The sequence below is a fragment of the Schistocerca gregaria genome, chromosome 8, assembly GCF_023897955.1.
Source record: "Schistocerca gregaria isolate iqSchGreg1 chromosome 8, iqSchGreg1.2, whole genome shotgun sequence".
Classification (NCBI taxonomy): domain Eukaryota; kingdom Metazoa; phylum Arthropoda; class Insecta; order Orthoptera; family Acrididae; genus Schistocerca; species Schistocerca gregaria.
In genome coordinates, this window is record NC_064927.1 from 327858476 (window position 1) to 327872925 (window position 14450).

Here is a 14450-nt window from a genome sequence, read left to right on the forward strand (position 1 = left end):
TTAAAAAAAGGAGTTCGTGATTACTAAGCCCATACTGGCACAGAAATCCAAGAGTGGTTTCCCGTTCCTGTTGGCCTCCATATCCTCTCCAAATTTACCCATAACCTTTTCATACCCTTCTGTTCGATTTCCAATCCTGGCATTAAAATCACCCATGAGCAGAACACTGTCCTTGTCCTTTACTCTAACAACTACATCACTGAGTGCGTCATAAAAACTATCCATCATATCTTGATCTGTCCCTTCACAATGAGAATGTACTGACACAATCCTAATTTTCTTGTTAGACACTGTCAAATCTATCCACATCAGTCGTTCGTTTACATACCTTATTGCAACTACGCTGGCTTCCATTTATTTCCTGATGTAAAGCCCTAAACCCCATTGAGCTATTCCTGCTTTGTCTCCTGACCTTGTATTCTCCCACTACCTCTTCTTTCACACCCCTTACCCGAATGTCACTAACAGCAAAAACGTCCAACCCCACCTTACTTGCAGCGTCTGCCAGCTCTACCTTCTTCCCAGAGTAGCCCCATTGATATTAATAGCTCCCCATCTCGTTACCATTCGTTTGCCGAGTCGTATCCTGGTTTGTCAATTACAGGTGGGACTTCCAAAGGTCCGAGGCATTTTGCTCTGATTGTTGCCAGCATCATATTTAAAGTACTGGGGAAGCTGGTTGCTAGCTTTACTTGCCCCAAGTCCCATTGAGATTTATGCCTAGTGGCTGAGGGACTAACCGGTAGATTTGGTAGTCTTTGCCGTCTGAGCACCAAGGTAACCACGATTCAGAATATGTCCGAGATGTCCAGCCTTATTCCAAAGTAACTGGTATCCCTAATGTCAGGACCACTTACTTGGCCACTCATACGCTGCCCGTGGTTCATTAACTAGGACATGACAACAGGAAACCACACCACGAACCACAAAGCGAAAAACGTGGTCCAACAAAAACATTCATATTTCTTTACGTACTACACGAATATGTAATAAAAATGAGGGTTCCTATTTAAAAGAACGCAGTTGATATCCGTTTGACCTATGGCAGCAACATCTACTGGGCCAACCATAGCGCCATCTGGTTTTCCCCTTCAAGCCAGACTAGTTTCATGCTTTGTAGGTTTTTCGTTTGACGCTTACTTCGTGAGATACTTGAACTGGTCACGATCAGTGGTCCACCCTATATATATATATAGGGTGTCACCTACCTAACATTACCGCTGGATGTATTTCGTAAACCAAATCAAGTACTGACGAATCGATTCCACAGACCGAACGTGAGGAGAGGGGCTAGTGTAATTGGTTAATACAAACCATAAAAAAAGGCACGGAAGTATTTTCTTAAACACAACCTACTTTTTTTAAAGGAACCTCGTTACTTTTGTTAGCACATCTGAACATATAAACAAATACGTCATCAGTGCCGTTTGTTGCATAGTAAAATGTTAATTACATCCGTAGATACTGTAGCCTAAAGTTCACGCTTGAGTACCACTCCTCTGCTGTTCGATCGTGTGTATCGGATAGCACCTAATTACGTAGGGATCCAAAGGGAACGGTGGTGGACCTTAGGTACAGAAGAGACTGGAGCAGCACATTACGTCCTCATGCTAACACCTTTTTATTGGTCTTTTTCACTGACGCACATGTACATTGTCATGAGGGGTGCGGTACACGTACACACGTGGTTTCCGTTTTCAATTACGGAGTGGAATAGAGTGTGTCCCGACATGTCAGGCCAATAGATGTTTAATGTGGTGGCCATCATTTGCTGCACACAATTACAATCTCTGGCGTAATGAATGTCGTACACGCCGCAGTACGTCTGGTGTAATGTTGCCGCAGGCTGCCACAATATGTTGTTTCATATCCTCTTTAGTTGTAGGCACATCACGGTACACATTCTCCTTTAAAGTACCCCACAGAAAGAAGCCCAGAGGTGTAAGATCAGGAGAACATGCTGGCCAATTTATGCGTCCTCCACGTCCTATGAAACGCCCGTCGAACATCCTGTCAAGGGTCAGCCTAGTGTTAATTGCGGAATGTGCAGCTGCACCATGATGCTGATACCACATACATCGATGCGTTTCCAGTGGGACACAATCTATTCCACTTCTTAATTGAAAACGGTAACCACGTGTGTACGTTTACCTCATCCCTCATGGTAATGTACACGTGCGTCAGTGGAAAAGACCAATAAAAAGGTGTTAGCATGTGGACGTAATGTGCTGCTCCAGTCTCTTCTATACCTAAGGTCCATCACCGTTCCCTTTGGATCCCTACGTAATTCGGTGCTCTCCGATACACACGATCGAACAGCGGAGGAGTGGTACTCAAGCGTCAACTTTAGGGTACAATATCTCCGGATGTAATTACCATTTTGCAATGCAACAAACGGCACTGATTACGTATTTGTTTATATGTTCAGATGTGCTAACAAAACTAACGGGGTTCCATTTAAAAAATTTAGGTTTGTGTTAAAAACATACTTCCGTGCATTTTTTATGGTTTGTATTAACCAATTACACTAGCCCCTCTCCTCACGTTCGATCTGTGGAATAGATTCGTCAGTATTTGATGTGGTTTACGAAATATATCCAGCGGTAATGTTATAAGATGCATATTTACTGTCTGCTGATAATTCCACACACAGTAATATTACGATATATTACAACATTTTAGAATAAAGATCTTACATATGTTGCTTGAAATAATGTCACACATATGATGAGGACACTGAAGTAGAATTGCAGCATTACGATGGAACTCATGCTGTTCTCCAACTGCTTGACAAACCTGCAACAGTAAAAATGTTGTTTACTCTTTGCGACATTTCATTCTATAAGACCGTTAAAACATGAGCGTTACAAGTTGGTAACCTACTGTAGTAAGTGTCTGCTGCAGTACAGGATGCTAGCTATGTAGTAAATCTATTTAATTTTTAAAACATGGCCACACTTTTATACAATTCAACCTGAAAGAAGCCTTCACCTTTTTTGTTGCACCACTAGTCAAATACAGAATTCATTTTAGTTAGACCAACAACAGCATGGATATGTCGTTTTGAAAATAAAACCACTTCAGCTCTAAGTTCTTTATTCATAACCTGACCGGTTTTAGAGCGATTCAGCTTCGTCTTCATGTGCTATCTGTGAAAAATAATAGACAAAGACTCAAATAAGGCAAGAAAATAAAGAACTTAACATCTGAAGCGGTCTTATCTTCAGATTCTAACTGGCCAGTAATAATTTTTCTGTTCAGTCTCATGTATCGTTAAATTAAGACACTTTGTCTTTCATAGCCGAGTTAATGTTACAGTCAGGTGTAAAAATAGCAAACGTTTAATGTACATAAACATCCAAGTCGCTAAGCAAATTTTTGCTTCATGTGGTTTATAGAAATAACATAGCTGATTATTCAAATATACATATTATAAAAATATAAGTCTACATGAATGCCACAGATAATCTCAGAAATCACTGAAAGAATGTTGATACGTTTTTCTCTAATAAATAGACTGACTCATGAGGAATGTTTTTCTATCACTAAATAGTACAAATAAATAATCTGGCTGTAGATGTAGCTTAGTGCTATCTGTCAGAAGCCAGAGCTGCATAAAGCAATATACTGTAAGGTTTATTTTAGGTCTTATATATTAACTGTACAAATAAAATCAGCAATGTGTTCTTGAGTTTTATGCTAGCACTGTTAAACAAGTTGCAAAGATCGTGAAAATCACTGTGAATATTTACCTACTTTTTATTTCTTTGTGATTAGTTAGCAACTCCTTCTACTCTCTCTGGGAATTGAATCAAATTTATCAGAGTAAACATTATGATACTGACAGTTTTCGTCTTGGTGGTTATATTCAAATGGTCATAAATAAAATTGCGATTTATTAATAGTCGTCAAAATATTTAAACACACATTCGCTGTAGTAATATAATAGTACTGGTGTGCAACAAGTCACATCAACATACATCCTGAAATTTACCTGTTCATATCCATTTCTTCCGTTTATATTTTCCTTTTAGTAGATTTTAACCATTATCTTTAAGATACTGTACACTTATCTCCTATTACCAGCTTCGATCCATACAAATAAGTTGCTCATGAGCAATCTCTTTGAATGGTCACTGAGACAATAACACATCTTTGAGGAGTCAGTTTGTCTTTCAACCAATTAGAAGCCTTCAAGGTTAGAAGCCTCACAGTGGGCTTCACTTGAAATAGTATATATCACTATGTGTTCTTTGTTCTATATTCTGATGGTTGAGGAGACCTGTTCTATGTTCCTAATTGGAAGGAAAACTTCCTTTGTCTGTTGGCAGTCCATGCTCTTGTGGAGATTCTACTATGATAAAACTGCTTGTTGAGATTACGCCCTTTGGTAAAGTGGTTAGGTTATTTCAAAATTTATTTATTTATGACTACTCGATGGATAAGGATGTGTCGTTAATCTTCTGCATGGTAACATGTAATTTCTTAGTTTGTTTAAACTTGATTGAGGAGAACCTGATTATAACACTGTGTCAAATCATCATGCTGTAGATTCAAAAAAACCTCTCCTAAATTACGAAAGATTTATTGCTTTGTTTAAAGTCATGCACTAGGAATGAATTACTCAAGCGAAATTGAATTGTGTATCTGTTGCTTTGAGTTTTTAAACCAGTTACTTGTGTTTCATTAAAACATGGGAGAGTGTTTTACCTAGGTACACTTTTCAGACTTTTGACTTTAGTCAGGGCTGTAATAGAAGGTTAACATACTTTCTTATTCTGTTTTTAAATGAGGGCACTCAATCTTATATGATGCAGGACTTTGTTTTTTAATTACAAAAATTTACTCCAGAAAATTAATGTGCTTCTAAATGTGGAAACATGTTCCAAGGTATAGCACGTCATGTACCTATGAACTAACATTCTATGGAAATTTATAGGAATTGCAACAGAGAAAATCTTGTAAATACAGAATTTAATAGTCTATCTGTTATATTATTATTCTGTTACACACCAAAAACCAGTAAGGTATATCAAATTAAGCAGAAGTGTAATCAAGCTAAATACATCCAATGTGAAATACTGTTAGAAGTTGAATACATTTGGACTTAGAAGTTTTAGGAAACTAGTAGAAGCTTCCTTTTCCAAAAACGTCAACCCACATGTCATATAGGTTATACCAGCTATTGCGACTGTAATTAATGTCTTATTATGATCAAACTCATTTCGTTTTATTCTAAAGCATCTCCAGTAGTCACTATGATGACTTTTCTTACAATTTTGTTTATTATGGTTGTAAATACTTCTCATGGATTCACTTATTACTATAAACATCACTATCATCGTTAGACACAGTATGTTATTCCTTTATCTGAGGAAGATTTTACTGTGCAGTGTCTTGACTAACAGTAAATACATTCACGTTATTGGTTGTGAAGTCTGTTGTGATCTTGTCATTTCGTTTATTCTGTTTTGATATTGCAGGATGTGTACATACTTGTTTTGTTAGTACCTGGAGCATCTGCTGCTAATATATACACTCCTGGAAATGGAAAAAAGAACACATTGACACCGGTGTGTCAGACCCACCATACTTGCTCCGGACACTGCGAGAGGGCTGTACAAGCAATGATCACACGCACAGCACAGCGGACACACCAGGAACCGCGGTGTTGGCCGTCGAATGGCGCTAGCTGCGCAGCATTTGTGCACCGCCGCCGTCAGTGTCAGCCAGTTTGCCGTGGCATACGGAGCTCCATCGCAGTCTTTAACATTGGTAGCATGGCGTGACAGCGTGGACGTGAACCGTATGTGCAGTTGACGGACTTTGAGCAAGGGCGTATAGTGGGCATGCGGGAGGCCGGGTGGACGTACCGCCGAATTGCTCAACACGTGGGTCGTGAGGTCTCCACAGTACATCGATGTTGTCGCCAGTGGTCGGCGGAAGGTGCACGTGCCCGTCGACTTGGGACCGGACCGCATCGACGCACGGATGCACGCCAAGACCGTAGGATCCTACGCAGTGCCGTAGGGGACCGCACCGCTACTTCCCAACAAATTAGGGACACTGTTGCTCTTGGGGTATCGGCGAGGACCATTCGCAACCGTCTCCATGAAGCTGGGCTACGGTCTCGCACACCGTTAGGCCGTCTTCCGCTCACGCCCCAACATCGTGCAGCCCGCCTCCAGTGGTGTCGCGACAGGCGTGAATGGAGGGACGAATGGAGGCGTGTCGTCTTCAGCGATGAGAGTCGCTTCTGCCTTGGTGCCAATGATGGTCGTATGCGTGTTTGGCGCCGTGCAGGTGAGCGCCACAATCAGGACTGCATACGACCGAGGCACACAGGGCCAACACCCGGCATCATGGTGTGAGGAGCGATCTCCTACACTCTCCGTACACCTCTGGTGATCGTCAAGGGGACACTGAATAGTGCACGGTACATCCAAACCGTCATCGAACCCATCGTTCTACCATTCCTAGACCGGCAAGGGAACTTGCTGTTCCAACAGGTCAATGCGCGTCCGCATGTATCCCGTGCCACCCAACGTGCTCTAGAAGGTGTAAGTCAACTACCCTGGCCAGCAAGATCTCCGGATCTGTCCCCCATTGAGCATGTTTGGGAAGCGTCGTCTCACGCGGTCTGCACGTCCAGCACGAACGCTGGTCCAACTGAGGCGCCAGGTGGAAATGGCATGGCAAGCCGTTCCACAGGACTACATCCAGCATCTCTACGACCGTCTCCATGGGAGAATAGCAGCCTGCATTGCTGCGAAAGGTGGATATACACTGTACTAGTGCCGACATTGTGCATGCTCTGTTGCCCGTGTCTATGTGCCTGTGGTTCTGTCAGTGTGATCATGTGATGTATCTGACCCCAGGAATGTGTCAATAAAGTTTCCCCTTCCTGGGACAATGAATTCACGGTGTTCTTATTTCAATTTCCAGGAGTGTATATATATTGCTTCCCCCTACTTATACCTCCCGAGGAGGTCACGAATGTAAAATTAGAGAGATTCGAGCGCGCGCACAGGCTTCCAGACAATCGTTCTTCCCGTGAACCATACGCGACTGGAACAGAAAAGGGAGGTAATGACAGTGGCACGTAAAGTGCCCTCCGCCACACACCGTTGGATGGCTTGCGAAGTATAAATGTAGATGCAGATGTGAACGGCGAGTGTTCGTCAGAGAATTGTAATAGGACCATTGTCGTTCTGGATATATACAACTGATTTGGTGGACGGAATGTGCTGCAGGTGTTTGCTGATGATGCTGACAAATTCTCTAGCTGGTATGATGAATGGCAGCTAGCTCTAAATGTGGACAAATGCAAGTTAATGCGAGTGAGTAGGAAAAAACAAACCTGTAATGTTTGGAAACAGCATTAGTAATGTTGTGCTTGACACAGCCAGCTCGTTTAAATATCTGGGAGTAAAGTTTCATAACGATATGAGATGGAACGAGCATGTGAGTATTGTGGCAGGGAAGGCGAATTATCAACGTCGGTTGATTGCGAGAATTGTAGGTAGGTGTGGTTCATTTGTAGAGACCGTACATAGGACGCCTGTTCTTTATTACTGCTCCAGAGTCTGCGATCCGTACTAGGGAGGATTAAAGGAAGACATTGAAGAAATTCAGAGGCGGGCTGCTAGACGTATTACCGACAGGTTCGACAACACGTTTAAGTGTTACGGAGATGCTTCAGGAACTCAAATGAACATCCCTGGAAGGAAGACGATGTTCGCGAGAAACTCTACTGAGAAAATTTAGAGAACCAGCATTTCAAACTGATTGCCGAACGATTCTACTGTTGCCAATATCCAATCCGGTAAGGGCCACGGAGATCAGATACCAGAAATATGCGGTCATGCAGAGGCATTAAACAGTCTTCTTTTCCTCATTCTGGCCTGCCGTTGGGGCCGAGCGATTCTAGGCGCTTCGGTCCGGAACCGCCCTGCTGTTACGGTCGCAGGTTCGAATCCTGCCTTGGGCATGGATGTGTGTGATGTCCTTAGGTTAGTTAGGGTTTAAACAAAGTCTAGGGGACTGATGACCTCAGATGTTAAGTCCCATAGTGCTCAGAGCCATTTTAACCCTCATTCTGTTTGCTAGTGGAACAGAAAAGAAAATGACTTGTAGTGGTACAGGGTACTCTCCGCCATGCGCTGTACTGTGGCTTGAGGAATATCTATGTAGTTGCAGATGTAGAACTTCTCGCTCGCATCATCGACACTGTTGCCTGCATTAAAGCCCTCCAAGAATATGATCGATGTGCAACACAACACACCCTGTAGCTCTTTGACGAGTATAGTGAGATGGGTGGGGAACCTTTTGAACACCTCCTGTAGCATGGATAAATCATCTATCCAAGCATTATTCTGTCCACCACAAAGTCTACATAGTATTTCGGTACTCTTCATATCCATTTGTGGACGTATGTATTCTTCAAGCAGTTCCAGTTCCGTAACGATAGAAAATCAGAATTGGAATTAGGTCTCATATTATGAGTAATGGGGGTGTGGGGGTATGGCCTCAACGGACTCATTATACTCTTCACGTAAATAATGACGTAGTTGAACTTGGACCACAAATCATGCACAAGTGCTGTTCCTAATGTAAACCACAACATCGCTTCCATTTAGGCTATTGCTCATAGAATTTTTTCGGCTTATTTTCACAGACAGAATCACATCACGAATTATGTGACAGTCCTCCTGAATCACTTTGCATATACAGAGACAGAAGTTGGGAGAAGAAATAAAGCTTTTGTGGTTTGTTTATGATGTTCTAATTCTGTTAGACATGGGAAAGCTCTTAGAAGAACAATTCAGCCCCACTAATAGCGTCTGGAAACGAGAGTGTAACATGTACCATACAACTAAAATGTTTGTAGAGGAATCTAGTCAAATTAAATAGGTGAGTCTAAAGACACTATATAAAAGAGAAACTAAACATAGAAGACGAGTTTAGTTACTATTGCAGCAAAATAGCTAACGATGGCTGAATTGAATTAGAAGATAGACATAGGAAAACCTAGTGTAGGATTCTTTGGACATCTGTTGATCGTCGTAGAAGAGTGTAGCTACTGATATACACATTAGGTATGCAGGGAGGTGACTCACAGGGAGGTGAGTCACTCAAGTTCAGCGCCTGTACCACATATGAATGTCTGATCCCATTCACAGCTATTGAGTGTAATTTGAGGGCTGTATAGTATGTGAGTATATGGTCATGATCTTCTTCCACCTTGTGAACAGCTCCCTCCTGGAAATATAAATCAAACGAACTGGGAGGCCTACGATATATGATGGCATCGTGCGTCGTTCCATGAGCCCTCTCATACTGGATGACTATGGTAGAAGCTTTTCGTTTTTGTTTCATAGTCAAGATATTCGTTTTCTTAGTTTCATACCATTTATTAGTTCATTCCCTATCCTCCTTCAATGTAAGACAACACACTTTCAAAGAACCATGGCAGATATAAAGTAGCATATGACTCAGAAATTTTCCTGTCAACAAGATAGTTATTCAAATAACATGAACATTGTTAGTGAAATGTGCACACCGAATATACATGAACGCTGTTAAATGCCATAAATGCCATAAAGAAAGCAATAAATGACAAAACTCAATTAACAATTCTATTTTATCATTAAACATTCTGCCATCAAATCAAAGCAGCTGCCGTTCTGCAACACTTCTGAAAGGTTTTCACTTGAGGACACTTGTTAAAATGAAGGAAATTCAAATTGGCGCAAGTGAAGTTCAGAACAATTGTTACTGAAAGAGTATGAGTTAATCATTAGTGGAGACATCTTCAGTACATCTTTCAATTGTCACCATACTACTCTGGGTAGACGCTACTGGAAATGTGAATGAAGCTACATGGAAGTAAATTTGAGTTCTGTTTCTCCAGAACTTGACATAAAAGTCGTAAACAATGAGTGATAACGTTGAGAGTATTTCACAGATTCACTTCTGTCGTATCTATACCTAAACTGTATTGTAGAAAATGGTATTTATAGGAACATATAGTGTTTTAGATTTCCTCTTACCTTTCATAGACGAAAAAGAAGGAACACTGTATGCTCATTTACGTGTATGCTAGCTATTAGTCTTTACAGCACTGATAATCCATCCTGGGATATGATCTTGCAATTTTGTCTGGTATTATCAGTAATGGGACTGTGCGGATATGACCTCAGTAGGTCCATTATAGTCCTTATGTATACAATGACGTCACTTGAACTTGGATCACAAATCACACGCATATTGTCTTACTAATTTAATCAGTGACATCCGCTGTTCCGTTTATGCAAATATGATACATGACTGTAACGTAAACAAAATACCCTGTTTCATGTTGCCCTCACTCTTCTCACCTCCTTACTTCCCTTGTCCCCATGCTTCTACTCCCACTGGTTGAAAAAAAACGTTAGCCCATTGGAGAGATTTGACAACCCCCACCGCTCATCTGGGATATGGAAGACATCAGGAGACAGATTCCTCACCTTTGTTCTGTACACTGGTTGATCAACGTCACTATTGTCAGTGCCAGCATATATTAACCCTTGCCTCCAGGCACAATGAGAAGAAGAATGTCACATTAAAACGTAAACTTTATTAATCCATCTCTCTCATTATTTGATAACATTAATTCATTTCTATAGCTTCCATCATTACTAAAGATACGAAAATTTAATTCCACACATCAATAGATCACCTGTGCCTAAGGTACAGGCAGAATTTCTCCATTATGTACAAAGCTGAGGTACTATTCCAATACCAGAACAGTCTCAGCAATACTGATGATTTAAGAGGGGGAAAAAAGGCTCAAGGTGTGAACTGAAGTTTGTGTTGTAGTACATACCATTTTGTTAGCTATGTTGCTGTAGTGGTATAATGACTAGCACATTTGCCACATAAGCAGTAGGCTTGAGTTCAACTCCAGATCTTAGCATAAATTTTAATTTATTCTTCACCTTCTTTCATTATTGAAAATAGTTGAAACTCTTACATCTCATGAAAATTTTAGTTACGTCTCTCATTATTATTGATATCAGCATTATTATTATTACTTGTTGTGTTTATGAGCATTTATCATAATTTTTCTGACAGTGGAATGAGCCCCTGATGGAAGAGTGAAACAGGAACTGTTCCCAGACTTTGAATTTCTACTGTCTACACAACACAAACGGTCAGTCTACCTGATAAATCTGACGAGGATACACAACCTTTCTCGTTCCTGCACTGCAAATATATCTGAGTGTGATAGTCAGTTTCCATCTGCTTAGATGACGTTAAGTAGTTCTATAACTGCGATCCTGACCAGTTTTTATTGCATACCTGCCCGTGGATCGAAATGTGTAAAAGCTTGAATGTAGGCTTAGCACTGGATAGCGTCACAACTAAAATCGAGATCGTTCGACTTTGTGCGAAGGTGCAGCGTAAATGGTTTGACTGGGACAGGGGATGGAGTACATCGAAAGTAACATGACTACTGGGTATGAGCTGCCTCATACTAATATCAACATTAATATGTTTAGCAGGAAGGTATCCATTATCGACGTCTATAGAGATGCAACACTAAACATAACATCTGTTGACTCGTGCATTTATCGAGATTAGGAGTATATAGTAAACTTGGGTGACCTATACAGTGCATTATTGACTGCAACAGACTGACTGAGTTGCTGCTGGCTGTACATCACAGCGCTGTTCTATATCATTGTAACCAGTCTACTCAAGGGAAGTGTTCTTGTGAACGATTTAGAACAATGAATACATTCATGTGTTCATTAAATACAAATGTATGCTACTATCGCTCTCATAGGTATCAAATCTATAGAAGCAGAATTTATAGACGAAATTTTGAGATACGCAGAAAATGGAGTGGACCCATTGTCACCTATCACCAACTTGCAAAGCTGCAACAACTGTGCATTTTTTTAAAAAGAAGGACAATAATACACTGAGAAGAAAAATTAATATTATTTGCTTCTTTTTGCAACCATCACAGTTCAGTTTAATACGAGGAGGGCCATGAATTTGATATTGTGTATCCAAATCATAATTATTACAATTACAACAACGTTAATAGAAATAAGTGCGTTGCTCTGGAACACCAGTGAGAAGTGCCACACCATAAAAGTGTAAGTTGATTAGAAAACAATTATAGAGAATTGTATTCAATCTATGAAGTTGTTAACAAATTTCAAGGTTTTTAGATTTGAGCCACATGAACAAGTAAGAAACAATAACCATCTGGTCTTCCATCTCATCAGATCAGCAGTCTTCCAACTGAAGCATCATGATGTATTTGAGGATAATTTGCCCCAAACCATTTAAGATATCCCAACTTAATACATCTCTCAAAAACACCAGTGTCATCATTCTCTTCCAGCAGCAAGTTAATGGACAGGTTAAAAGTATTGAATGATGCTTCAATGTTCTGCACTTGCAGTATACATCACTTAAATTAGCCACTAATATTATCGCTCTCTGTTTATCAGAGTCGGTGTCTAGTATCACAGCGTTATTTACAATTTCTCAAGAGTATTTGTCTGAGTGTTAGCAATGAACTGCCTGTGGAGCTCGGTGCACACCTCATTTATACCTAAGAACCGAGATGGCACACATTTTTTGTGTTTTAAAGTTGCAGAACACTACTACGAAAACTATATATTAACAGTGGCTGAAAAAACATTCTCTCAGTCACATAAGAACTCTCAAAGTGCGATGATGTGGAAACAAGCAGCAACAGCACAGCTCCCCTCCACCTCAATGCAGCTATTCATGTAAGCATTAGTGATGGAGATAAAAGAATGTGGGGAAACATATACTTATGTGCAACCCATTACAGGTATTTTTTCTTGCAGGTGATGTAGAATTATCGCAGTGGCCTGTCATGAAAATAATGGACTGTAACACAACATATCGTTTAAACAGCAGTGATATCAAATGTTTCAGTGTGGGAATGGTTCAAATGGCTCTGAGCACTATGGGACTTAACATCTTAGGTTATCAGTCCCCTAGAACTTACAACTACTTAAACCTAACTAACCTAAGGACATCACACAACACCCAGCGATCACGAGTCAGAGAAAATCCCTGACCCCGCCAGGAACAGAGTGTGGGAATGATGTGGATCATAAACTCTACCCAGTAGTGGTTTTCATGTATACTCAATATGTTGGTACTAAAACTTCCTATGAGTGGTAAAGTTTTTTTAAAGAAAGGGGCTGCACTCATCTGCAAGATCAAACATTTGAAAATATGAATCGACACCTGTTACATGATCCAGCATGCTCTTCGCAAATGGTTAAGTTTCCACTTGAATATATACAGATTCTACGAGAAAATGGAGACCAATCTGCTGGAGTTAACGCGCCAAATGTTTACCCATTGTAAGTATATTCTGCACATCAATACATGAAAATTTTTATGAACCAGGTATACCAAATGTAGGCACTGAACTACAGTCTTATTTAAGCATGTACATATATCCAACACTATGTAAGAACTTATTAATAAAATGTAAGGGAAGCACCAAATTTATTTATTTCTCTATAAAATCCTCCATAACCTGTATCCATCAGCATGGCTGAGTGGACTCTTCACTTTCATCCCAAGAACTTAGTGACTGACGTCCTACAGCGGCACTGAAAACCAGAAGAAGGAAAATAACTTCTCTCTGCAAGTATGTGAGTGATAATTGTAGGTCTGTCTGATTCCAGCAAGACACATGTCATTTTCTCATATCTAACACATCCTGAAAAAAAAGGATTGATTTTTGACATATGTACATATTGCTAAAAACAATATTTCACAGCAGATAGCAGCTGTTACATCACATACTCTCAGGCTCTCGTGGTGTAACACACATGACACACAGTGAGAGCAGTGAAATCCTCTCCCCAAAAATAGTGAAGCTGTGTGAGCACTGTGTTCATACTAGACAATACTGCTGTGGACTTCAGCTGTGATTGCACTACGATTCTAGCGCAGTTCGTAAGGGGTTCTGCTAAATTTATTACTGCTCTTAGACAAGACAATATGAATTTAAAGACATTTATTGAGCGACATGATATTCAATGAATTTATTATCATATACTGAGATTGCCATGGTCAAAAAGTCTGGTTACTGATTTTAAAAAAATTAAATGAGCCAATACACACAAAACTTACAGCAGATTCTGTCGAAAATACAGGACATCAATATTTAACTGTGTCAGTACCATGGGTGAATCTGCACGCATGTCAGGTATTCAACTTGATATGAGGAGTGTGTATAGGTCGAGCATCTGTGAACATGTAGGTGCAAAATCTGATGCAGTCAACACAAAATCAACAGAATTTCTTATTCCTAACAAAGCAGGAGCTATCAAAGGCTGATCTGTATGAATCACAATTGGAACAGTAGAATGAAAGAATCGATCAATGTGAACCAAATG

General features: G+C 40.3%; 1 protein-coding gene across 1 annotated transcript in view; it reads right to left on the reverse strand.

Annotated features, from left to right (window-relative positions):
- The window catches only part of LOC126284958 (odorant receptor Or2-like), an 89981-nt gene that overhangs the window by 15740 nt on the left and 59791 nt on the right, over window positions 1-14450 (reverse strand). The window contains exon 2 of the mRNA XM_049984232.1: window positions 2697-2796. Coding sequence (XP_049840189.1) covers window positions 2697-2796 — 100 coding nt within the window. The remainder of the gene's footprint in view (window positions 1-2696; window positions 2797-14450) is intronic.